The 27,294-nt window shown below is 43.1% G+C and overlaps 1 protein-coding gene across 1 annotated transcript in view; it reads right to left on the reverse strand.

Moving 5' to 3' along the window:
- Positions 1-27,294, reverse strand: part of ITK (IL2 inducible T cell kinase) — a 59,956-nt gene that overhangs the window by 20,292 nt on the left and 12,370 nt on the right. Inside the window, exons 2-7 of the mRNA XM_004587593.3 lie at positions 17,678-17,782; positions 15,755-15,836; positions 13,126-13,254; positions 11,427-11,467; positions 7,162-7,313; positions 3,989-4,054 (exon numbers count right to left, since the gene is read on the reverse strand). Coding sequence (XP_004587650.1) covers positions 3,989-4,054; positions 7,162-7,313; positions 11,427-11,467; positions 13,126-13,254; positions 15,755-15,836; positions 17,678-17,782 — 575 coding nt within the window. The remainder of the gene's footprint in view (positions 1-3,988; positions 4,055-7,161; positions 7,314-11,426; positions 11,468-13,125; positions 13,255-15,754; positions 15,837-17,677; positions 17,783-27,294) is intronic.

The following is a 27,294-nucleotide window of genomic DNA, read 5'->3' on the forward strand; positions in this document are numbered from 1 at the left end:
TTAGTTTGGAAAATTAATATATTTCATGGAGATGAAGTTGTGAGGAACGGATACCACTTATCAAATATGTTGATTTGAGAATAGCCATGAAAAAGCGATTGCTGGGCTTGGCGCAGTAACCTAGTGGCTAAACTCCTCTGCTTGAACGCACAAGGATCCCATATAGACACCGGTTCCAATCCCAGGAGCCCCACTTCCCATCCAGCTCCCTGCTTGTGGCCTGGGAAAGCAGTCAAGGACCGCCCAAAGCCTTGGAACCCTGCATCCATGTGGGAGACCCAGAAGAGGCTCCCAGCTTTGGACTGGTGCAGTTTCTGGCCGTTGTGACCACTTGGGGAGTGAATCATCAAATGGAAGATCTTTCACTCTCTCTCCTCCTCTCTGTATATCTGACTTTCTAATTTTCCAATTAAAAAAAAAAGCAACTCCTTTGTGCTTTTTGATTTGTAAGTCCCACCTGACCAGTTGCAGCTGCTTACAGTGGGGTGTTGAAAATGGAGAGAAGCAGGCCTTCAGTTCAGTGTTTGAGACAACACCGACCTCCGTATCAGAGTGCCTGGGTCTGAGTCCTGGCTCTGCTCCTGAGCTCGCTGCCTGAAAATGCACAGCATGTGAGGCAGCAGGGGATGCCTCACATATCTGAGTCCTTGCACTCACATGGGAGAACGGACTGGAACCGCCAGTCTCCGCTTTGGCCTGGGCCAGTTTCAGCTGCACTTGGGAATGAACCAGTAGATGGTCTCTCCCTCTCACTGTATGTCTATTTACCTTTCAAATAAATAAGTATCTTTGATGGTATCACCATCAAAGAGTGAGGTCTACCTGCATGTTTTACTGTCTGCTCTTTTCATTTTACAGAGAAGGGATAAGCCCAGGGTCCCATGTCCAAACCAACATAGGAGGCCTGAATCAAATCAATTTACTAACATGCTTAGATTCCTAAGCGGTATATTCTGATGTTCTTCCATAGACTCCACATGAAACTCAGCAACGTTAAAATGTTCAAGGATAAAAAGTCACCCCACTGCACATCTTTTACATCCAGCCATACACTAAGTATCTGCATGTTTTCTTATGACTCATTTTATACTCCAGCTGAGATTTCATAATCTGGAAAATGCAAACTAAGTCTATAGACTGGATTGTATGATATAATGTTTTATTTTTAAAAAATGACAACTTACTTTTAAGTGGGGGTATATTTTAGGTGTGGGGGTTTTTTTGGGGGGGGCATTCTCCACTATTCCCTACTGTTCCATTTTTCATCAGAAAAGTAAATTTTCTCCCTCAGTCATAAACAGAGAGAGTCTGATTAAAAGCAAAAACAAGAACCCCTACTCTAGGAGTTTTCTAAAATAAAAAGCCTATTTTTCTTACGAAGTCACTGATTATAAAAGGATTAATTTTATTGAAAAATATGTCACCTGTCTCAGCTCAACTGTTCCTAGACCTGATGAATCTTGTTTTAGCCAAGGAAAATAACTGATTTATACAGACTTGGTCAAAGTGAACATCAGTTGAGAGACTTCAGAAAATGATACATCTTTACTACTGATAGTACAATTTTATGGAAAATAATGACCATGTTTGCACAAATTAGATCTCTAAAGAGCTAATAAAAATTTTTGTGAGCTTTATTATTCAGCGCACGTTTTTTGGTGAATACGTAAACATTTTTTAATGTTAGTAATTCCACACTTACAAAAGTTACAAAATAGTATAAAATAACTCCCATGTGTACTTCATCCAGATGGACAAATTATTAAATGCTCTACAAGTGCTTTACCACATCGTCTCTAAGTAGAAAAGCATACAGTCTTTTTTTTCTTCTGAACCATTTGAGTAGATTTTTGCTCTTAAAATAGTGTGTATTTCTTGGGCCACAAAACATGCCATTTTTACAATCACATAACTGTTACCAAATATCACCAAAATTTAACATATATACAATACTAATACTGATACTGTATTGTGTCCTGTAACAACAACAACAACAAAAGAATGTAGTATGATTCAGGATTGAGTTGGGATTACAGACGCATTTAGTTCCATGTCCTTAGAGTCTGCTTTAACACAGACCGCCTTCTGAAACTTTGGTGTCGTTCATGACACGAACATTTCTGAAGGATATAGACCGGTTACCTATGGGATGCCCCCCAATTTGGATTTATTTAATATATCCTCACGACTGAACTAAGCTATGTGTTTTCTAGGGTCAGGGACAGTACAGAAACGATGCTTGTATCCTTCTTGGTGCATTGCATAAGCAGACATGATATTTCTCTGTTGCGCATGGACATGAACTTGGGTCACTTGGCTCAGATCAGGGCAATACTTTGAGACTGCTCATGTAATGGCATCACCTGCTCACCTCCTAGCTGTGATGATCATTGATTGATTGATCAGCCAAAGCTTTGGGCTGGGAATGGTGATTGTTTTAACATTACAATCCCTTCTAAATTCATTTCTTGGCATTCTATTGTAAGAAAGAACTCTCATGTATTTACTTAGCTAACTATTTATTCTAGATTCTTATTTTGTTCAAAGGATTATAATCCATTTTTGTCATTCTTTACCTTGCTACTGAGATGGTCCCAATTTTGTCAGAGGCAGATTTTTTTTTTAAAGATTTCTTTGTTTTTATTGGAAAGCCGGATATACAGAGAGGAGGAGAGACAGAGAGGAAGCCGGGAACCTGGAACCTCTTCCGGGTCTCCCATGCGGGTGCAGGGTCCCAAGGCTTCGGGCCGTCCTCGACTGCTCTCCCAGGCCACAAGCAGGGAGCTGGATGGGAAGGAGCTGCCGGGATTAGAACCGGTGACCATATGGGATCCCGGGGTGTTCAAGGCGAGGACTTTAGCCACTAGGCCACGCCGCTGGGCCCAGAGGCAGATTTTTAAAGTTGACTTCTGTGCCCATTTGACATGGGCATGCCGTTAAAACAAAGCTTTTTCTTACTTTGTGGTGCAACACGTGTTCTAAGTCCATCTTGTTCTTTCCATGCCTAACCCCAGGATTTCCAAGCCATTTTTCTAGGAAGTCCTGGTTCTTTTCAATGCCAACTTTTATTTTAGACTCCTGATCTGGGTGGGTGATCTTTCTTTGTTATACAGTGTGCTTGCTTCTGAGCTTTCAGCTCCTGTGTAGGACATAGTGAGTACTTGGTGCTCACAACTGAATTTCTTAACCATTCTGTAATGCCATTAAAATGTGCTACCTGGGCCCAGCGTGGTAGCCTAGTGGCTAAGGTGCTTGCCTTGAATGCACCAGGATCCCATATGGATGCCAGTTACAATCCAGGTGGTTCCGTTTCCCATCCAGCTCCCTGCTTCTGGCCTGGGAAAGCAGTGGAGGACAGCCCAAAGCCTTGGGACCCTGCACCCATGTGGGAGATCTGCAAGAGGCTCCTGGCTTCTGGCTTCAGACTGGCACAGCTCCAGCCCTAGCGGCAGCTTGGTGAGTGAATCAATGGATAGAAGATCTTCTCTGCATATCTGACTTTTCAATAAAAATCAAATAAATGTTTAAAAAAAAAACCAAAATGTACCAGCTTTCTTTAAATGAAAACTTTGAAAGAAATGCTTAGCACAATCAAAACAAATATCAAACATCCATTGTCTATTATTTTGGTATTTGAAGCGTTGCATTAAGTCATATTTTAAGCCTGTTTTGTGTCTGATCCTATGCTAATAGTTTTTTTTTCCAAGTAAGACACATTTTCCTGACTCTGTAGAAGCGTTCTTTTCTGCCACAGCTGCTGAGCACCTGAAGACCATGCCTTTAAACGGGCAGGTGTACACAGACACTTGCCTCCTCCCCCTACGTAGGTTGCATGCTCACTGTTTATTTAGAGACCAGGGTATGGGAGAGAAGAAAGTGGGTCAAGAAAAGGGAACATCTGGTATTTTTGTAGTCAAGCCTTACTTTCCTGCTAATCTAGGAGGATTACTTATGATCATAGCTTTCAAAAACAAATAAAATAGCTTACTCATGAGTTTCCAGGTTATTTGGAGATTTTTCCACCAGATAACTGCTTGGTACATATCCTTCATGCCTGTTAAAAGGAAAATGAGTGTTTAGGCTAATAGGAACTAATTTTTACATTTTTCTTTATAGCTTTAATCTATTTAAGTGTCATTTAAACAGCCTCAAATCATTTGGCTTTTGTGATAAGATCTTGCAAAGTTTAAAATTTAAAACACTGGTAAGAACAACAAGCTGTCTGTGAAAGGCAGTGGATGTGAGCCACTAAAACATGAGAACAAATAAGAGTGGCTGATTTACTTCAACAGCTCAGCTTGCGCTTTCCCTCATTGCGAAATTTCCCCTACTGGAAAAAAAAAAAGTTTAATGTTCAGCCTCCATTTTCTGTAAGTAAATATCTTTTGTGTTCGTGATAATCAGTATTTTTCCACTTCTGTGCTTATTTCATAGTCAGAAAGCCAAAATAATAAAGATATAAAAGATGAAAACCAATGGCAAGATCTAAGAGATAAGATCACAGTTGGAGCTACAAACTTTAATAAAAATTTAAAAATTTATTTTGAAAAGGAAAGAGACAGGAAAAGAGTAAGGCCCCCATACAATGCTTCATCACCACCCCATCCCTCAACCCCTTATTGCCCACAGTGGTCCCTGGAGCTGAGCTGGGAACTGGGAGCTCACTCAATCCAGGTCTCTGTGTGGGTGGCAGGGATCCAGTGACTTGAGTCATCTCCCAGGTTGGCCTTGGAAGGAAGCTGGAGTCAGGAATGGGAGTAGGAAATCAAAGCTAGACGCTCCAGTGTGGAGGAAGGCATCCCTTATCCCTGCTCCTACAGAATACCTATCTGAGCTTCTTCAGATAGCAATGGTATCAATGTGAGAAGGAAGGCTAAAGTTAGGCTGGATATGGAGGTCGAACTAATGATTGCATAAAAAGTTTGATAAATTATTAAGACCATGGCAATTTGTATTTTTGTAGTTTGTAGTTTTCCTGATTGCTCTCATATTCACTATCTCGTTTAAAACCACGAGGTATGGAAAGATTCCCTTCCACTCTTGGACTCCTGCTCTGTAACTCCAAAGTGAGGGAAAGCCAGGAGGCTAATCCAGATGATACGTAAAATCCTACCCTACTCTGCCAGACCACAGATTGATGCTTATTTGTTTCTCACTTTTCGTTCTAGAAAGCATTGTGATTTATAAAATAATATCAATTCTCAATCTCGTGATTCTTTTTAATTGGAAATGCATAATTTGTGCCATGAAGATGCATGGAGGAGCAAAGGAATCAAGACTAAAAATTGTCAGTGGCAGACACAGCTATCACTCATGGCACACTGAGAACTGGACATCCAGATGCAGAATCAGCCTTAACACAACACTCAGGGCATTGTGTTCATTCATTACTGATGAGAGTCAGCTTATTCTGGCACTGGTCATTCTTTCTGCTATTTCCCTTTTGGAAATCTGTCTTAACTGAATCTTGTTTCTTCATTGCCACACAATATATTTATAATTTTGTGAATAGACCAAATCATAATTTTCATTTTGAACAGATTAGTGTTTGGCAGCTGAGTCATCTGCACAGATGATGGTAATTTTTATCGGTTTGATGTGGATATGCAGAATTCATGAAGTTCTTCAGCGTCTCACTGACTGTCCCAAGAATGTGAGACAGAAAAGTTGATGCTGTCATGTGCAACTCTCAGATAAGCACACAGGTGATCATGTGAGACAAGAGGTGCTGACCCCAAAGTCCAGGTCCTCTGTCTTCCTGTCCTGATTGCAGCATCTTTCCAAGGCCAACCTGGGAGATGGCGCAAGTGACTGGACTCAACAGGTACTCGGACATAGGATTCCAGGTGCCACCAGGAGGCGTGCTGCAGAACCGATCAATTTCTAAGTCAGTCAGTTCCTTAGGACCTGGCAGTCTGGAACCTGTTCCTGGTTAGGATCTCCTCACAGCAGGCTCAAAAAATAAATAAACAAACAAACAAATAAATAAAAAGGTGAGAGGACCAGCCTTGTTCACTTCCTTGCCAACTTATCTTAGAGAAGGATTCATTAAATTAATTTTTTCATTCAAAAATCCCATAGGGGACAATTAGCATTTGTGTAACTTTCATCCAGGAGTCATTTGTGTGGCTAATTCAAAGACTAATATAACCAAAGCTTCAGTATTTTTTCTGATGTTTCTTAGTATAGTCACAATCTGTACCATCTCCATGTTTTTCGCTAAATTTAAGCATCACATAATGGGTTGCTCTTCATCGCCACTTAAACACTTAACAATGAGGTCGGCTTTGTGGCACGGCAGATAAGCTGTAGTTTTACATACCTGATTCTATGTTCACAGTGCCTCGTCAGGTTCTAGCTGTTTCATGCTTTTTTTTTAAAAGATTAATTTATTTTTATTTGAAAGGGAGACTTACAGAGAGAAGGAGAGACCAAGAGAGAAAGGTGTTCCATTTGCTGGCCGCAAATGGCTGCACTGGCTGGAGCTGAGCTGATCCAAAGCCAGGATCAGCCTCTTGTGGGTCTCTCACATGGGCACACCCATCCTCCACTGAAATTCCCAGGCTATAAACAGGAAATGAGATCAGAAGTGAAGCTCCTGGGACTAGAACTGGCTCCCAAAGGGATGCTGGTTCTTGAAAGTGGAGGATTAGCCTGTTGAATCACAGTGCTGGTCCCTGCTCCATGCTTCTGATCCCGTCTCGTGCCAACGTGCCTGGGAGAAGACAATGACCTAAGTACTTGGGTTCCTGCCAATATGACAGATTCAGATAGAGCTTCTATCTCTTGGCTTTGGCCTGGCTCAGTCCTGAGAGTGCAGGCACTTGGGCTCTCTTACTGTCACTCTGCATTTCAAATAAACAATTATTTTAAAGCAGTCAAGAACAACAGTGCTTCAGAGGATACATTGCTAATTTTCTGAGTTCTAGAGGACACTGGGAAAATCCAGGGTGTTTTTAGATGCATCGGCCCAACCTCACAAGTGACTGCCTGCTATGCATTAATGGGAAGAGGGAAGACCCTTACTTCCTTCTCCTGTCTCTAATCTCCTTTCCTAACTCAGGGTGAAGACAGGCTGAAGGAGAGGGGGCAAATCATTTCAAAGTTCTTTGTTCCAAGCACACTTCAAATACTGGGACAGCAACCACAAAGATGCCTTACCCATTCCTGTCCTGAACTCTCCACCAGTGAATCTCGGAACTGTCCAGCAGGTAATACTCCTCGTTCCGCTGCAATGCAAGCTCCTGAGGGTCATTTGTTTGGTAGTCATATAGGGCAATGACCAGGGTTTCCTCAGCTTCCCGAAGTGACCTCTGTGGAGTAGGGATGACAAAAGCAAGCAAAGATGTAAAAAAGAGGTACCATGTCAGCCAAGGTCCACAAATCCCAGATCTGAGCACAATGAAGCATTTGGTGGCATGAAAGCATCAAAGCTTAAAATAAAACAGAACAAAACAAAAATACAAAAGACTAGGCATACTGATTTGGGTCCATATTAAAATTTAGTGTAGACATTTGTGGAGCTTGTGAAGTCAGATAAGAGTCAGTGGGCCTTAGGCTTTTACCTTAAAACCAAGGGAGGGAAGAACTTTGTTCAAGGAAACCAGACCCAGTAAGGGAAAGCTATGGCCTGGCATTCACCTTAATATAGGTCCAACTCATTGACCAGTCCCTAAGAAGAAGAGAATCTAAAAGCGTTTTCAAGTTAGGGAGTTATCTTCCCACATGCTGGACAGGCATGGCAGTGTTCAGAATATTACAAAGTTGGAGGTTTGCTCCAGGCATTCAGTGGGCAACAGCTAAGGATGTAAAATGCTCTGCAGTATTTTATATCCTGCACAGAATTCTTTATTTATTTGAGAGGTAGAAAGAAAAAAACAGAGGGGGAGAATGTTGGCATTGAGTAGTTTAGTTCCCCAATGCCTGCAGCTGCTGGATTTGGTTAGATTGAAGCCAGGAGCGGCAATCCAATCCAGGGTCCACAGGTGGATGGCAAGTTGCTGTGACTTGCCCCAGTTCTAATGACCCTGAACCCATGTGAGAGACCCAGATGAAATTCCTGGCTCCAGGATCCAGTGTGGCCTAGCCCTGATTGTTGTGGCCCTTTTGAAGGTGAATCAGCATGCTGGTTTGTATTCTGGCTGCTCCACTTCCCATCCAGCTCTCGCTTGTGGCCTGGGAAAGCAGTAGAGGATGACCCAAAGCCTTGGGACCCTGCAGCCACGTGGGAGACCTGGAGGAAGCTCCTGGCTCCTGGCTTTGGATCAGCTCAGCTCTGGTTGTTGCGGCCACTTGGGGAGTGAACCAGTGGATGGAAGATCTTTGTCTCTCCTTCTCTCTATAAATGTGACTCTCCAATAAAAATAATAAAATAAATCTTTTTTAAAAAAGAAAAAGAAAGTAAATCAACAGGTAGAACTCTTTTTGTCTCTACCATTCTCTCTCAGTAACTAAGCCTTAACAAAATCCTTTAAAAATATTAAAAATCTTACACATCATCTCACATAAACTATTTTTTCTTTTCTTTTTAAATATTATAATTACAGCACTTAATTCTTTTAAAAGACATGTTAATGTATACTTTACAAACTCCTTTCAGGATAACAAATGGAAATTTACCTAACATTTACCATTGAAAGGGAGCACTGGTCTGACAGACCTGGGTCTGGCAGTTCACCAGCTTGGAGAACTGAAAGTCTGTGTGCTTAAGAAGGATAGCTTGGGGGCCAAGGTGGGGGAATGGGGTGGAGAGAGGCCCCATTTCCTGGCCACCCTGCTGCAGGTCTCAGAACAGTCCTGGCTCCTGTGGTCTCTTCAGACCCAGCAGGGCAGCCCCGGGGGCTTAGAGGGGATTCATAGAGAGCCTGGAGCACACGGGCAGGCACAGGGTGCCTTCACAGGAAGCCAGGGTATAAGCAGACATTCCTGAGTGAGCCCGTAGGAGTCAGTATAGGCAGACACTTGTGAGGGTCAAAGTCAAGCACTCTGGCTTGACTAGCAGGATGCCATTCCCTTGAGCTGTGGTGGGAAAAACGGGGCCTGGCAACAAAATCGAATAGTTTGGAATACTGGACATTAAAGAGGCTTAGAGGCCTCATGGCTGGTAGAAATGATCCTTTCTTGGGGCAGTGGCCCAGGGAGAAGTGGGGTTCCTGAGGGAAGGGCAGGGATTTCTCCTCCTTGGCCCTGGCTTCCGGGTGCTTCTGCCTTCATCTTTGCATGAGCTCTCCCTTCCAGAGACCAACTCTCATTTTTTAATTTTTTTATTTTATTTTTTAATTTATGTCTGGAAGCCTGGCTATTCTGCATTTGGGATCGGGGATGTCGGGTGGGGGCGTGGTCCATGTTCAGCAATCTAGCAACCTGTGTGTGTATGTGTTTGTAAAGGCTATTCAGCCAAAATACCATCTGGCCAGACGGGCCCACCCAAAAAAAAACCCTGAGTTTCCTGGGTGTAGTGAAACCAAGAGAAACTTGGACTTCCATATGCACTATGACCACATTGGCCATGCCTGGGCCTGTCCCTGACTTTGACCATGGTGTTTAAACAAAAACAGCCACCATGCTTTTCACAGAGAGCTCTTGAGCCTGAAAATCTGATTTTCCTAAACACCCATCAAGGATGTAATTTCCCCACGTGAAGAGCAGAATGAGTTGCGGTGGTTCAAAGAAACAGATGTGTGCAATGAGTTTAGATGTCTGAAGGAAGCTAGAGCAGTGGCTAAAGCCCCAGTAGTTAAAATGCCCTGGGCAGTATCCGGAAGGTTCCCCTAAAAAGTCTGGACTTAGTCAAGAGATTAAGCTCAAGGAGAGATTAACTTTCACCTCATTGATATGTAAAATGAGGCCGGGCAGAGTGACTGTAAATGAGAGGTGTTGGTTTCCAAGGGATGGCGCAGGGAGAGCTGCCTGCACCTGGACCATGTGGGATTCTGAACCCTGTCTTCAAGGAAGGTGCTAAAATAGCATCTGGAAGTTCAATGCAAGAAAAGCAGAGAGGTTTTATCTCCTGGGACAGTTTAAAGACATTCATTTGTCATAATGAGAGAATAAGCTGGTGACAGATCTAAATTCCAGCCCATAAGGAATAAAAGGAAATAGACCCAAGGTTGGGAGGGTGCAGCATTTCCTTCATGGGGAGAATGCCTGTTTTGAAATATCATAACATTGCCAGGAGGGAGAAATGCAAAGCTCATCCTTCAGGAAGAAACTCGAGCAATTCAGTAGGTTCTGTAATAAGAGGCAGGTACCTGAATGTGGGCACTGGTTTTTGTATGACCGTAGGGAGAGGGCTCATCTTCGCTATTCCAATCTTTTCTCATCTCCTCATCAGAAGGAGCTTCTGCAGAGCAGCTCCCATACCATGTAAGTCTGTCAAGTCAGCACACTATAGACATGCGATTCTCACACCTTAGTGCACCTCAAAATCACCTGGAACATTAACCAAATGCAGATCACTGGGCCTGTTCCACAGAATTTTAGATGCAATAGATCTGGCTAGAGCCTAAGAATCTGCATTTCTAAGGTGCTCCTAGAGGATTTGATGCTGTTAGCCCATGGACCAGGCTTTGAGAATCACTTTGTGAGCTAAAAACCACTATGCCAGAAACCCTACATTTCTGCTAAGTTAAGTTGATGAGTAGACGTGGGAAAGCCCCAAGGTCTCTCTTGGGACTCAATCTCCCAAGTTCAAAATGAAAGTGGAACTGTAACTTTCTGAGGTGGGTGGAACAGATAGCACATTTTAAAAATAGAGAGTGCAAACATGGGAATGCTTTGAAATATAATAGTACTAAAATTAAGTTTCCAATATGTTAGAATGTCAATACACAGATAAAGTACATGATTTTACATAGTTGTGAGCTATTGCTATACTCCAAAGTGGCTGGACACAGAATTAGTCATCAGTGTTTTTTGAGTGAATGAAATGTGGAGGAAGAGAAGCTATTGAGCTTAGCAGTTAAGACACCAAGTCAGACACCTTTGTCTTATATCAGGCTCTGGTCCCTGACTCTATATTCTAGCCTGGTTACATTTTGGGAGGCAGCAGTGATAGCTCAAGTGGGTGGGTCCCTGCTACCCTTGTGGGAGCCTTGGATTGAGTTCTTGACTTTTGGTCTGTTCCCATGATGGCTTATGTGGGCATTTAGGGAGTGAAACAATGGACAGCAGTGGCTGGGCACTCTCTTGTCTCTGTCTCTCAGAATTTAAAGGCATTAAAAAGCAGCACAGCATTTTTAGATGAGAAGTCTAGGTGGACAGATCACAGGACAAGTTCAGGCCCAGTGAAGCTGGTCACGGAGGACTGTTCTTTGCAGCCAGGGCTTGGAAGCTTGGAGCCGACAGGAAAATGCAGGTGGGAACTTCCCAAGCAGGCTGCCAGCGCCATGAACCCATGTGTGCCTGGAGTTCCGGCTCTCACTCACCCTGTTGTCCTCGGGAGTAGGAGGAAGAGGCTTCTTCGAGGCTGAAACAGGAAAAGCAAGAAAAGATCAGCAGGATCTGGGCCAACAGCCTGATAATGTTGAAGGACTTTTTTTTCCCAAGGTGCAAGGTGAGAAGTGGTGGCTTTTAAAGTGGTACAAGCAGGGGCTATGACTCAGGAAGCCACAAAAAACCCACCCATGTGCTACATCCGCTCTGGGTTGTCAATCCGAGGTATTTAGTTTTAGTGTAATAACAATATTGCCAGAGGTATGTAAGTATGGTAAGAAAGGTTGAGAAGAGAGGAAAATAAAAAGTGATTCACAGAGGTCACCATCCCTGTTCCAGGATGGGGCTTGCAGAGCACTTCCTGCTGTGGCCTTGAGCACACGGAATTGCTCAAGGCCATCCTTCTTGTTTACTTGTTACCGGCACACCACATAGTTCAGAAGAACAAATAACATCCATGAAATTGTATGAGTGGATGAGTGGAGTCTAGCCTTACTGGAGAATCAAGGTTCCAAAATCATCATTTCAAGTTGAGTTGTAGAGCTGCAGTCCAATCCCTAGTGTCAGAATCCAAAAATAACTTCCCATTTGGTCCATGACCTCCTTTCCTCTGAAGTTGTGGAGGTCAAGGTCAAGTTTAAAGCGAAGGCTGGGAGAAGCCAAGAGAGTACATTAGGTTTCTTTTCTCCCTCTTCTTCCTCCCGAGTATAGAGCTTTATCTGTGTAATTAACCACATGGATGAAGTGGTACCATTGTGATAAATAAATAAACTCATGTACCTCTTCAGGCTTTCTCCCTACAACTTGAGTGAAGTACTTCATGTTATTCAAATTTCTAACACAATAGTACTTCCTACACCGTACTGTGCGCACACATCTCCAGGGTATCTTGCTAAAATGAATATTTTGCTCTGGTAGGTCTGAGGAGGAGCCAGAGAATTTGCATGTCTAACCAGCTCCCAAGTAAGTGATGGTGATGCTATTGCTACGGATCACACTTTTTATAACCAGCAGCTACCTGGCTTTTTTTTTTTTTTTCAGACACTGGGGAATTCCACGTCTTCATTCAGCTCCTTCCACTTACTGGATTCTGCCTCTGGATAGTCACCCATCTACCCCACCAAACGCAACCAAATGGTATTCCCTTCCCCTCCATCCCCCACCCCAGGTACACTTTAAAACAAATAAACAAAAAAACAGGAGACCAATTTTCCTGGGAGAATGGCTTAAGCAGGTGAGGAGGACTGGACTGGGGACTCTGTCCAGAGGGATGAACTCCATAAAATACCTGGTCCTGCAATGGCCCTGCCTCAAAGCCTCCCCAAGCCTGTGCCCCTCTAGGCAGTGGAGCCTGGATCCCCACTGCTGTCCAGTCTGGAGTTCTGTGAGGGAAGTCGCTGCTTTCAGCAGGGCCTAGGAGGCCTGGGCCTGCAGTGTCTCACTGCTCCAACCCGAGAAGCCTCCAGAACCCAAAATCCCTAAGTGCCCAGAACCACTCCATGCTCAGGCACACCAGGAAGCGCCGGCTGTGGGAGATGAAAAAGTACCAACAGACTTGTAGTCAAGACAAATGATTCCCCTCTGAAAATTCTGAAGATGTAGAACTTTGCACTCAAACTCTGCTGGGTCTGAAGATAGGAAGCTCTGTTACAGTCATTACTTAAAGAAGACAGAGACTTTTTAGGCTCTTACCGTTTTTGGTTGGATCATACTGGGCACAGCCCACTGCAAGTTTCTCCAGCTGAGAACAGCATCTCCACCTCCCGTCCATCCAGAAGTTAGGGTGATATTTGGACACCAAATTGTTATTATTCCTCGTTTCTGAAAAGGGTGGGCACCAGCAGAAGTTATTTCCAGATTAGTCTATCAAGTGCCACCAATTTGGTAAGTTCCTGGGATAGGACTTCACTGTGTGAATGTTATTCTAAAATAGTCCATAAAAAGCCATTACCTGGACATGTGAACTTACTGTTGTGTTGACTGGGGACATGTAAGTCAGATTCGGGTATCAGCACATCTCTTTGCCCGTCTGACCCTACCTCAGTTGGCTGTGTATACTTGGGTTGAACAAATCCTTCCCGGAGTCTCAGTCTCCCCTGCTATGTAATGAGGTTGTTAGCTTGGCTCAATGAGTTCCACAGGAAAACAGGGAAATGAAGTGGGAGAAGTTCCTGCCTTTTCAGCTCTCCCATTTTGACCACAGTAACTTTGCTTTTATCCCTTTTGTACATGTGACTTGGAAGATGGGTAAAGGTTTTGCTATGAAAAAAGGCTCTGCTACTTACAGTCTAAAAATTGCAGCTCTAGACAGTTAATCTCTAATGTCCCTTATAGCTTTAAAATCTGATGTGTCAAACTCCTTTAGAGGGAGAAGGGGTCCTTTAGATCATTTTTTCCTTATATTTGCTCCATGTCCAGTGACTAGACACTATGCCTAGTGATCCACTGCAGATCACATCCTGCTTGCCCTCTACCCTGCCTTGTCCACATCCGTTGGAGACTTGTAACAATCTTGGAAGTAAATATGAATTGCATTTTTATTCTCATTTTTTTCTGATAGAAGAATCATGGCTCTAGAGCTAATCAAGTGACTTGCCTATGATACTATAGCCCCTTAGAGGCTTTTGATAATCAGTAATACAAACACAGTGCTTTGGGATGGGTACCGTACTAACTGCCCTGCATGTTCTGCCTCATTTGGTTGGCGCAGCAACCTCATGACTATTATTAATGAATGTAGCTGAAGAAACAGACATATGTGAAGGTCAAGGAATTTGTCTGAAGCCACGCATTAACTCAAGAGCTAGAATTTTTATCTTGGCAGTCCAGCTCCACACTCTTCCTATCAGAGGGCTGCTTCTGATGATTCTGTAGCAAGGGGTTGGATAAAAAGTACTCTTCCTGATTATCTGAGTAACTTTAAAAATCACCTAACAGTCACTGAGAACTGACCAGGAGCCAGCCTCATTCCCAAGACTTCACCCACATCAGCTCAGGGGATGGGCACTGCTAATCCTTCTCCTCCTTTTTTCAATAGTTGAGGAAACAAGACAGTGAGGGGACTGTGTGCCACAAGCACACAGTTAGTGCAGAACCAGGATTCAAACCTGACCATCTCTCTTGAGGATCCATTCTTATTTTTTTTATTTTTAATTTTTTAAAAATTTTATGGCACAATTCCATAGGGTCTGGGATTCCTCCCTTCCACCCAAATTCCCACCCCTGACTGATTTTCCCCATATTATTACAATAGTATAGTTCTTCATAAGAATTGCTGGTACAGACAATATCAGACAGTCCAGCATCCCATTGTCTAGGTATATCCAACAGTTTCATTGGGAATCCATCTTTGATTTGGAAGTAGGGATGCATACTGTATTGTATCTTCACATCTGGATATGATAGTCTCTGTTATGCCATCACTGTACATTCCCTTATATGAGAAGCCACGAAACAATGTCAACAACAGGTATGAAGTTAAAACAAAAATTTACAGCACTATGGAGTTGAAAAACACTCCACTGAATAACCAATGCATGGGTAAAGAAAACACAAAAATCTCTTGGATAAAATGATGCCACCGTGCAATCCTGAGCCAATGGTAGATTTGACAAGATCAAAGAAACTATTCAGAAGAAATGAAAACGAAAACAAAAACGTCAAAACACATGGGATGCCAAGAGCAAAAATCGAGCATATTGTACAGGCATTACAATACAGTCCTCTAAAATGGAGCATTCAGGGGCTAGCACCATGGCACAGTAGGCTAAGCCTCAGCCTGGGCCACCAGTATCCTATATAGGCACTGGCTCGGATCCTCGGTGCTCCACTTCTCATTCAGCATCCAGCTCCCTGCTTGTGACCTGAGAAGGCAGTGGATGATGACTCAAGTTCTTGGGACTGCACCCACATGTGAGACCTGGAGGAAGCCCCTGTCTCCTACTTCTGGACCGGCCCAGCTCCAGTTGCTGCATCTATTTAGGGAGTGAACCACTGGATATAGGACCTCTCTTTCTGCCTCTCCTTTTCTCTATAACTCTATCTTTTAAACAAAAACAAATCTTAAAAAAAAAAACCCAACATTTAACAACATAAAAAACACTCTTGGCTTAGAGCCTTGTAAGAAGAACAAGTGGCAGGTCAGACCCGGTCAATCTCTGAATTACACCATTTGCGGCTCCGTGGGCCCAGGGTGAAAACTTGAGACTTACCAGCAACACTAATAGGGAGCAATGTTTGGCCATAAGCTGCTCTCACATGCTATTGTGGAATGCACGCCTCTAGGGATCACAGTGATGTGAAGGTAACTGAGTTTAATTACCTTCTTTAAGGGCTAGCACCCAGCGCTGTCGGCTCTCACGGTCTGGAGCAAACACATACAGGAGGTAGTTGTCATGTACAACCTGGAGACACACACAGAGTTCAAGGTGAGCAGGGTGCCCAAGGACAGATATGTAACTGCAAGCCTGTGTTTGTTGTCCTATGTGCAGTTTCCTGGGTGATCAGGAAACCTGTGCCTCTGTATCCAGGTGCTTTGGGTGCCATGCGAGCACAGGGGGCACGTGTGCAGAGAAGGCTTTCATCTGACCTGCCACGCCACCAGCGAACAACTACCACATCCAAGCCTCAGAAGAAAGTTCCCCCTTGGACAGAATGGTTCATTTATTTCTCAATTTTCAGTAGTTCATGCATATATATACATATATATAACCTATAATACATGCATACACATATATAATATATGCATACACATATTTATATATACTATATAATATAGTATATATATATTTCCAGCAAATGCATGAATACCTTAGTAGATTAGAAAAGTGTGATTGGGATTTGAAGAAATGTCTAACTTTGAGACAATTTACAACTCACAAGAGCTCCAACTATAGTACAGAGTTCCTGTACCTCTTTCACCCACCTCTCTCGCTGATAACATCTTACTTAACCAAAGCACATTTTTTATAACCAGGAAGTCGGCTTTGGTATAATTCTATTAACCCTTTGAACATCACCAACTTTTCTTCATGTGTTCATTTGTAAGTGAGAAGTTGAACAACACAGGAGGTACGAGTTATTCTCTACTTTCAGTCCTAAAAATTCCATCTCATACGGGTTACCTTTCTAATACAAGATAGCTCTTTTTTATGTCTCATTAAAAGCAAAACACTTGTCCTCTGCTTGGCAACATGAAGGGGATCTTGCCATATGCAAGGAGACATCCATTTCTTTGCAGCCATAAATGTTGAGAGTGGGAGATGAGATAGATGCGATAGATACTCTGCCCTTCCCCCCGCCAGGTGTGATCTGTAGAACTTCCTGTGGTGATGGGAACATTCGGTAACCTGTGCTGTCCAATACAGCAAGTACTAGACATCTGACGCTATTGAATGTGTGAGATGTGACCCAATGTCTAAGCAGCTGAGTTTTTATTATCATTTAATTTTAATGAATTTACATTTAAACTTAAACACCCACATGTGACCTGTGGATACCAAAATGGACAGTGCATTTGTCTGCATAGCCCATAAAGTGTAAAATCATTATTTTTAAAAAATGTATCATTTGAAAAACAGAAGAAGAGAGAGAGAGACAGACAGACAAAAATATCCTCTATCCACTCTATTCCCCAAATGGCTGCAACAAGCAGGGACAGACCAGGCTGAAGGCAGGAAACAGGAATTTCATCTTAGTCTTTAACGTGAGAGGCAGAGATTCAAATATCTGGGTCATCATCAGCTGCCTTACCACGCATGTTGGATTAGAAATTGAGCAGCAAAATTTCCAATTAATAGGATGCAGGTGTTGTAAGTGGCCTCTAACCTATTGCACCACAACTGTGGCTTCAAAATTAGAATTTCTTTGTCTTAGAACTATGAGCGATTTATAGCTAAGGGTGGCAATTTGTTGCCCCATATCATGAATAAACTAAACCTGGGTTTGGACCCTCAGAAACACTTTTTGCTTGGGAATGAGGAACCTCCTTGAGGTAGTCAAGAGATCCAAGAAAGGGAAATGAAGGATCACCTTTCAAGATGCAGCGTTTTACCTTTATTGAATGAACGAATGAATGGATGGATGGATTAAAAACACTGATAAAACACAGACGTTTCCTTATAACCTTGATCTAGATTCCAAGCCTGGGTCAGCGTGGTCACTTTCCCACCTTCCATCACAATGACTGAGAATTTGAACCATGGTCTAGAGAGTGGAGAATTCTTCTCTGGCGTGATGAGCTTACCTGAAACGGGTATTTATAATGGCATGGGATGCTAATGTCACTCTTCACAATCTCGACACATTTGATTCGGGAGAGTTCAATGGAGCCCTTCAACGTGCGCTTTTTCTGTGGGAAAATGAGCAGATTTCATTCCAGGAAAATAACTCAATGGTTTTATCCAGATTGCTCCCAGAAATCCAACACTAGATGAGACCCATTAACTTTGTAGCTAACTCTAGCCCTCCCATTCAGATATGCCCGAGATGCTGCCTGGCTCTCAGTGGGAGAAAGAAACTCCGACTCCTGGGATAAATCTGCATTGTTGCCTTGGCAGGACAATGGCTGGCCACTGCCTTTATGACAAACAGCACCATTTGCATTACCTATCACAGCTGCCATGGGTGGTGTAACATAGGAAAGTGACTCATACCTGTGTCAGTTTTATCTGTCCTGTGCCCACCCAAGACCTAATTAGCACAGTGATTGAGCCAGAGCTTACCTAGAGGACGATGTATCTCACTAGTGGTACCTTTTTTACCTTCCCCTGGTTTCTCCATGTCCTTATTCTATTCACAATTCCACACTGCATGCCTGCAGAACATTTTTGGCTCTTCTTTTTACATATGTTCTGTCTGCTTCCACCACCTATACCAAATCTTAGCCTATATCTCATTTCCTCAGGAGCTTACTAGATATATTTATGTTCCTGATAACTAACTCAAATGACAGTGTTTGTGATTTATAATGGTGTTACATGTCACCCTTTATAACAGGGTCCCAGTGCTTGAATGATAGATCCCAGGAGAGGTGATGTCATACTTAATGGGACATATTCTATTGGTGAACCATTAAGTACCAGGGAGAGCTACTTAGAGAAATGCTTTTAGAAAGCAGAAGCCTTCCACGGGTGCTTAAAATCAAGTTGCCCTTGGATTAGAATTCAGTTGAATTAAATAAACAGCAGCAAAATCTGTTATGATAGCTTGTCTTTTATAAATGGAAAATGCTGGTGCAATGAGAGCAGGGTTGGAAAAACTCTGATTTTAACTAGGTCTGTCACCTTGGACGATTCATTTAGCATTTGTGAACCTATTTCTGCATCTGCTACAATGAGGATAATAATACAAGGTTAAGAGATGACTGGATTGTAAAACTGAATTTCTAAACAAATCATTGGATTTATAATAGGTACCCACAATAACGTTTACCTTCCCATTACAGAGGTTAATGAAGATCTCATTATTATGATAGAGTTGGTTAGAACAATGACTTCATCAGATTCTCCAGAAATGAGCTTGGTCTTTTGGTCTTTGTTTTCTTTCTTTCTTTCTTTCTTTCCTTTTTTTTTTTTTTTTTTTTTTTTTTGGTTGATCTGTGCTTTAGTAACTGGGGCACAGAACACATAGGACAAAAATTTAAAGGTGATAAACACACCCTCCCAGATACTGGGAAGGGTTGTGGTGTTTCTTTAAACATTTTCTTGGGGCTGCCATTGAGATGTAGTGGGTTAAGCCACTGCCTGAAATACTGGCCCATGGCTTGGGCCTGAGTCCTGGTTGCTCCACTTCCAGTCCAGCTTTCTGCTAATGCACTTTGGAAGGCAGTAGAAGATAGCCAAAGTTCTTGGGCCCCCGAATCCACGTGAAAGACCAGGATGGAGCTCCACAGTTCTGGCTTTGACCTGGCCCGGCCCCAGCCATTCATTGTGTGTGTCTGGGGAGGGAACCAACAGATGGAATATCTCTTTTTCTGTCTCTCCCTCTTACTTTCAAATAAACAAATAAATCTTTTATGCAATTTTTTTCCGTGTAAGAACCACTGTATTTTTTTTAAAGTTTATATAGATTTTTGTTTGCCATAAAAAAAAAAACATGGAGTTATGAGGAAAGTTTATAGTGCTTTTTTATCCCACCCTTCTCTACAACTCTGAGGTAGTCAAGGTTAACCACGAGGAATGTTATTTGTCTTTTTCCAACATAATTACAGGATTCAGATGAGGGGAATTCAGAAACTTCAAAAATGGAATTATTTTGGTGTCAAAGGTTTTAAAGTTCATAGATTTTCATAATGTGTATTTCTATGAAATTTTTAAGAGGCCTTTAGTGTAAAGAGAAATATGTGTCTGTTTACAAACCATTCTAGAACTTGTTTTTTCAAAACTAGTGATGAGTTGTCATGTCTGTCTTCCCTTAAAACCCTCTGAATACATGTGCTCTTTGGACTCAAACTATCATCTCAGAGTCTGCCACAGCTAGAAATATATGCCCAAGCTGCCCATAATCACAGTTCTTAGGAAGGGGTAACTTGTTTTTCAAAGCATAAGAGCACAAAGAAGGTGCCTATTTGACAATAATCTGCAGTGACTGCTAAACAGGGAGACCGGGCTTCAATGTTACCTTGCTTTGACCTCTGTCGGGTATTTCCTTGGCAACATACAAAGTAAAATGAAACAAAATATAGGCCAACATTATGTGGTTGGAAGCTAGGTCCTGTGGTTTTCAAGCACAGGGATGAGGGCATCTGTTCCATCTGATGCTTAATGCAGTGGCTGGCCATGGCAATGCTTTGTTAGGGTAAGACAGATGAAGGGGAGCTAGCTGGAGCACAGCTGAAACACTCAGAATCATATTTAAGGTTGTTAACATTTAGCTGTTGAGGAAATACTTATGGTGGGTCTGCTACGAACAAGGCCCTGTTCCGAGCTCACTGATAAGTATGGTGGAGTCTGGCATGGAGCTCACAGTATACAAATGGTCTGCCACTTACAGTGGTTTAACAGGATTTTTTCAACTTTATGGTGGTGTGAAATCATTCAGTAGCAATTGTATTTCACATCTTGAATCTTGATATCTCCTTTGGATTGCCTTATATGGCACAATACCCTTTGTGATCCTGAGTAGCAGCAGCGAGTGGAGCTCCCCAGTCACAAAAGAGAATAACATGTTCTACAGGCTGCTGGACTGCTGAGCTCTGATGAGGGTAGATTAGGTATATTGCACACACTTTAGACTACCGATATTTTCATCTGATGACGAGTTGATAGGCATGGACCCCAGGGTAAGTCAAGCCATGTCAGTAACTAGGGAGGCTGACAAGTCAAACAAGTGCTATAAAAGAAGAGAACAGGTTGATACAACCAAGCAGAGAAGGTCTGCTTTGAGAGAATGAATTTAACAAGAATTGAAAAAGTAAACAGGTACCCTTTGTGACCAGTACTGGGCAAGTGACCACTCCAGGGAGAGCAAACAGCCACAGCAAAATCCCTGGGAGGGGGAGTGCTGGATGTGTATCACAGAGGTCATCTCAGAGCATGGAGTGGAGGCAAACAATGGCCTGAGTTGTAACGAGAACACTGTGTGAGCCGTACAGATCATCTGCAACTCCTCCAGCAGGTACATTCAGAAGAGAAAAAAATAGCAAGTAATAATCTATTTTACTTAATTCATTATGTCTAAAATTGCTATTTGAAATTACAATCAATATAAGAATTAAAGAATTATACCCCCCTTTTGGTACTAAGTCTTTGAAAACACCTATTTTAAACCCATCTCATCACATTTCAAGTGCACAGTGGTCACAATGTATCCGAGGTGGATTTCTTCTTTCAATCGAGATCTTGCTGCTGATGTCCAACCCTGAATGTTAGGATACCCCTGTGCTTGACTGCCGGGTGAGTCTCCTCTCAGGCTGGCCTTCCTGTTTCACCAGCAGCCTCGTGCTCATTCCCAGACAAGCACTTGGCTCTCCCCGTCACAATCCATCCCTCACAATCAGACTCTCTAAAGGCCCAGAAGTGGGTTCTCCTTGGATTTCATGAGACCTGAAAAGTGGTGCACAGCTGTGTCATCTGGGAAGGAGCTGGTCAAAGAAATAATCATAGTTCAGGATTTGGGAAATGGTGATTGCCTATAATCATCGCAAACAACTGGGCTATTTCTGGAAAATGCCCAAGTAGAACCTTCCAAGGAAACCACACAAAAGCCCTTAGAAAAAGAGAGAGCAAGTGAAACCTGCCCTCATTCTTGTTTTTTCTGTCTGTGCCACTTGGGGCAAGAGGCACAGGACTATGCCTAACCGCGTCCGTCTTCTTGGCCATGTTCAAAGTCATACAGTCCTTACATTATAATGTGTCTGCAGACATCTGCCGTGTGCCAAGCACAATCCGAAGTGCTGATGCCTATTTGTGTTCACAAACCCAAGCTTGTGCAACAGACTTTTATATCATCCTATTTTGGATTTTAATATTTTGTATGATGTAAAATTTGGATTTTGAGTTTCAGAGAGAGAGAGAGGCAAGGAAAAAGAAAGATAACGTTTTGAGCACTTCCTATGTATCAGCACTCCATCTCTTATCACTTTTACTCGTGATTCTACAAAGTATTATTTCCCAATTTTGTAGGTGATAAAGTTGAGATTCAGAGAGGCTAGCAGACAGGCCTGACTTTGACTCCAGACCACAAGTGAACAAGCAGATGAAAGCTCTGTCTCACTCCCTCTCTTCATGTCTTTCAAAAAAAAAAAAAATTAAAGCTAAAAAACCAAACACCACAGATACATTAATTAGAAGATGGACGGAAGAGGGCATCTCCATCTTTGTGGAAAACAGCAGAATTTCAGTTGTTGGTTTTGCCAAGGCAAAATGGGAGAACTAGAGCTTTCAGATCAGAGACTCAGGTTTGAGCCCCAATTTACTCCTCATCACCTGGCCAACTCCTTAGCTGCCATGCTTTTTCTTAACAAAGGAAGTAAGCTTATTCCTTTACCTTTGTTTGAAAGGCAGAGAGAGACATACAGAGACACACAGAGAGACACACAGAGAGACACAGAGACTCCTCTGTCCAATGGTTCACTCTCCAAATGCCTGAAACAGCTGTGGCTGCCTTAGCAAAACCAGGAACCAGAAAGTCCATCCAGGTCTCCCACGTGGGTGATAGGGACTCAAGTATTTGAGTTACCCCCAGATTGGAACAGAAGCACATTATTTGAGATGTGTAGGTTACAAGCCATGTCCTCATCGCTGTGTCAAATGCCCATTCAACTAGGTTTTTTGAAAATAACAAAATAGGGGTTGGCACAATGGTGTGTCAGGTTAATCCTCAGGTTGTGGCACCAGCATTCCATATGGATGCTGGTTCGAGCTCCAGCTGCTCCGTTTCCATTTCATTTCCCCGCTAACGGCCTGGGAAAGCAGCGGAGGACGGCTCAGGGCTTGGGCCCCTGCACTCACATGGGATGCTTGGAAGATGTTTCCAGGCTTTGGACCAGCCTGGCTCTGGCTGTTGAGCCCATGTGGGGAGTGAAGCAGCAGATGGAAAACCCCTCTCTCTGTCTCTCCCTCTTTCTCTCTGTAATTCTTTCAATAAAATATTTTTAAAAAATGAAAATAACAAAATAACATTTCCTGAAGTATTGGGTTTATTTACGTGATCTAAAAGAACTATTAAACTTACTAATTAAAACTTACTAATTAAAATCATGACGATAAGCTGATCACTCAAATGTTTCTTCCTTTTCCTTCTCTCATGGCAATGCATAAAGCCTATTCTTTTCTTTTTATGTGTCCTCCATTCTCTCGGGGGAGTTTTTTTTTTTTCTGGGGTGGGGGGTGGAGACAAAAACAGGTAATCAGGAACCACTCTCTGGCAGGCCGAATTAGCATTCAATGGACTGTACAGCTGAGTTTGATAGTGACAGTAATTTGATTATTTCACAAATCATTTGTATAATCAGGGCTTCAGCATTCTGCTTCCCCTTTCACTGCCTTGGTAAAATCTTCCCCAGATCCTCATTCACCTAAAGTTTCACTTCATCGACTTATTTTTTTAAAGATTTATTTATTTATTTTAAAGATTTATTTATTTTTATTGGAAAGGCAGATATATAGAGAGGAGGCAAGACAGAGAGGAAGATCTCCCATCCGCTGATTTACTCCCTAAGTGGCCACAATGGCCAAAGCTGAGCTGATCTGAAACCAGGAGCCAGGAGCTTCTTCCAGGGCTCCAATGAGAGTGCTGGGTCGCAGGGCCTTGGGCCGTTGTCAACTACTTTACTTTCCCAGGTCACAAGCGGGGAGCTGGATGGGAAGCAGAGCAGCCAGGATTAGAACCAGTGCCCATATGGGATCCCAGCACATCTAGGTGAGGACATTAGCTGCTAGGCTACTACGCTGGGCCCAATATTTATTTATTTTTATTGGATATCCGGATATTCAGAGAGAAGCAGTGACAGAGAGAAAGATCCTTCATCTACTGGTTCATTCCCCAAGTGGCCACAATGGCTGAAGCTGAGCCAGTCCGAAGCCAGGATCCAGGAGCCTCTTCCGGGTCTCCCACACTGGTGCAGGGTCCCAAGACTTTGGGCTGTCCTCTACTGTTTTCTGAGGCTACAAGCAGGGGGGAGCAGGATGGGAAGTGGAGAGGCTAGAATTAAAACTGGTGTCCATATTGGATCCCGGAGCATGCAAGGTGAGAACTTTAGCCACTAGGCTACTGCGCCAGGCCCTACTTCACTGATTCTTACAGTTTGCCTTGGTTCAGAGGAGTTTGGCTTAAGCCATACAGAGACTTAAGTCAGGAGTGGGCTTTGGCAATAGAAATCCCGGTATCAGCTGAGACAGTCACACCTCAGTATTCCCATCTGAAATTACTCAGTGACACACATAAGCTTGACAAACTGATGCCACATGAAATGAAGCTTATGTGACTGATCTGGGGGCTGTCTCCCCCACTTCCAAGCACAGCCAAGTACCGAATCTCGGTTCTGAGGTTGACTCACGAGCCTTCCCGGAGTCTGGTTTCATCTCCTCTGCCAACTTGCTGAAGGGCCCCCACAGTCTTTTCCACCCTTGTTACTCCATTTTCTACATCCTGACACAGCGAGGTCTCACATGGTAGAGGGAGAAAAGCCAGAATGCGGGACCGAGCAGGGTCTGGGCTGGCACTGGGACAGCTGTCTGGGGTCTCCGAGCTGAGCTTGCCTAGCTCTTGGTAGTTCTCTTGGTTCTTTGGCAGCCACGGGGACACCAACAGTCGCCACACAGGGTAACTGCGACCTGAGATACAGGAAGGCATCCGGTGTGTTGTTTGATAGTCAAACACCACACGAGCATCACTCTCTCCTTGGGGAAGGCAGTTTCTCATAAAACAGTGCGATTGTTGATGAGCTGTTGGTCCCCTTCTCTCAGCCCGTCTTCACTGGACCTGACCCACCAAAGCTTGACCCTGGGAGGGAGTTGGGCTGCTGTGGCTCATGTCAAGGCTCCTTGCACCCACGGAAAGCCGGAAAACTATGATCTAGCTGCCTTTCTTTCCTTCCGCAAGACCTCTTACGCACAGCTAAGCCTCAGCCATCAGACCTCGTTCCCCTGTCTTTACACTGAGGTTTACTGTGAGGTCGGCTGTGTTGTGGGGGAAACACTTTAGCTTCTCTGAAAGTCTTGCTGTCTTTTCGACAGTAGCACCCTAACTACTCAAAAGATAAAAGTGAGAATTTTACTAAAACAAGGAAAAGAATAAAAATAAGAGGAAAGAAAGAATTTTCAGAGGGAAATTTAGGATCCACTGTTAACACTGAAAATGCACTTCTTTACAAGAAACTGAAAACAATTTGTTTTTAGTTTATTTTTTGAAAAGCAGAAAGTGGTAGAGAGAAAAAAAATCTCCCAACCTGTTATTCACTTCCTAAGAGCCCCAAACAGCTACAACCAGACCAGGCTAAACCCAGGAGCCTTAAACTCAATTCATTCTCCCAGGTGGGTAGCAAGGAGCCAGGTAATTTTGCCTTGGCCAGCTGCCTCCCAGGATGCACCTTCACAGGAAGCCGGACTTGGAGGCAGAGCCCCAGACGCCACTGCAGCCGCTCGGATCCGGGCTGTGGGCATCACATGCAGCATTTCAGCTGCTGCACCAAATAACTGCCACCATCACAAGAAATGATTGAAAGCAGAAAGCTGGAGCCGGGAGTGCAAGGTGGAAAGAAAGCTTCTCTTTTTACCTCGTGTTCTGTTATACTGCTTGAATGCTTTAGTATTTACTATTTTATACACACATACCCACATATATATGTATGTATGTATATATACATACATATATGTATATATACATATATATACACACATATATACATATATAGTGAAATATATATATATTTCACTATGTTAAATAAGGAGATTAGCTAAAATCAATACCTAGGAGCTGGTGCCAGAGCTCCACCTGCAGCACCAGCATCCCATTTGGATGCTGGTTCCAGTCCCAGTAGCTGCACCTGCAGTCCAGCTCCTGCTTATGGCCTGGGCACACAGTGGAGGACGGCTCTAGTCCCTGGGCCCCTGCGCTGTTGTGGCCATTTGTGGGGTGAACCAGCGGATGGAGGATCTTTCTCTGTCTCCATCTCCCTGTAAATCTGTCTTTTGGATAAAAATAATAAATCGTAAAAAACAAACTACAGAAACTTAAATGCTGATAAATAGACAAGTGACTAAACTAGTTATGGTCCATCCATCTGGTGATTACTATTTCACATTATTTATTTATATAAATACATATTGATATTTTATGCTCAGCTGTATATTATTACCAAAGAATAAAACTGATATATATGAAGCTACAAAATGATAATTAAATCTATTATATTTATATTATACATTAATACAATAATATATTATTTATGAACAAGCTGCAGAATGAACATCACCTCATTTTTTGTAAAAGAGATAACATTTATGAATAAATGTAATATATTTTTTTTAAGATTTATTCATTTTGTTACAGTCAGATATACACAGAGGAGGAGAGACAGAGAGGAAGATCTTCCGTCCGATGATTCACTCCCCAAGTGAGCCACAACGGGCCGGTGCGCGCCGATACGAAGCCGGGAACCTGGAACCTTTTCCGGGTCTCCCACGCGGGTGCAGGGTCCCAAGGCTTTGGGCCGTCCTCGACTGCTTTCCCAGGCCACAGGCAGGGAGCTGGATGGGAAGTGGAGCTGCCGGGATTAGAACCGGCGCCCATATGGGATCCTAGGGCGTTCAAGGCGAGGACTTTAGCCGCTAGGCCACGCAGCCGGACCCAATGTAATGTTTAAAACGTAATATAGCAAGGTGAATATTTCAAATTGCAAATACTGATACTCTGCTATGGGTAACCATTGAGGCGCAATTTTACAGTAAAAGTTGTCTATTTCTATAACATTTGAAGCTTTTCTACACTGAAGGAAGATGAACAGCAGAAAAATAAAAACAATATTTTAAAGTAGCCAGACATTGGACCCAGCGTGGTAGCCTAGTGGCTAAAGTGCTTACCCTACTTGCAATGGGATCCCATATGGGAGCCGGTTCGTATCTCGGCTGCTCCATGTCCCATCCAGCTCCCTGCTTGTGGCCTGGGAAAGCAGTTGAAGATGGCCCAAAGCCTTGGGACCCTGCACCCGTGTGGGAGACCCTGAAGAGGCTCCTGGGTTCCTGGCTCTTGGCTTTGGATCAGCTCAGCTCTGGCTGTTGCGGATGTTTGGGAGTGAACCAGTGGGTGGAAGATCTTTCTCTGTTTCTCCTTCTCTCTGTAAGTCTGACTTTCCAATAAAAATAAATAAATCTTTTTTTAAGCAGTCAAATATTTTAAAAACATTGTGGCTGTGGCACGTAT

Source organism: Ochotona princeps, chromosome 19 (assembly GCF_030435755.1).
Source record: "Ochotona princeps isolate mOchPri1 chromosome 19, mOchPri1.hap1, whole genome shotgun sequence".
Lineage (NCBI taxonomy): Eukaryota > Metazoa > Chordata > Mammalia > Lagomorpha > Ochotonidae > Ochotona > Ochotona princeps.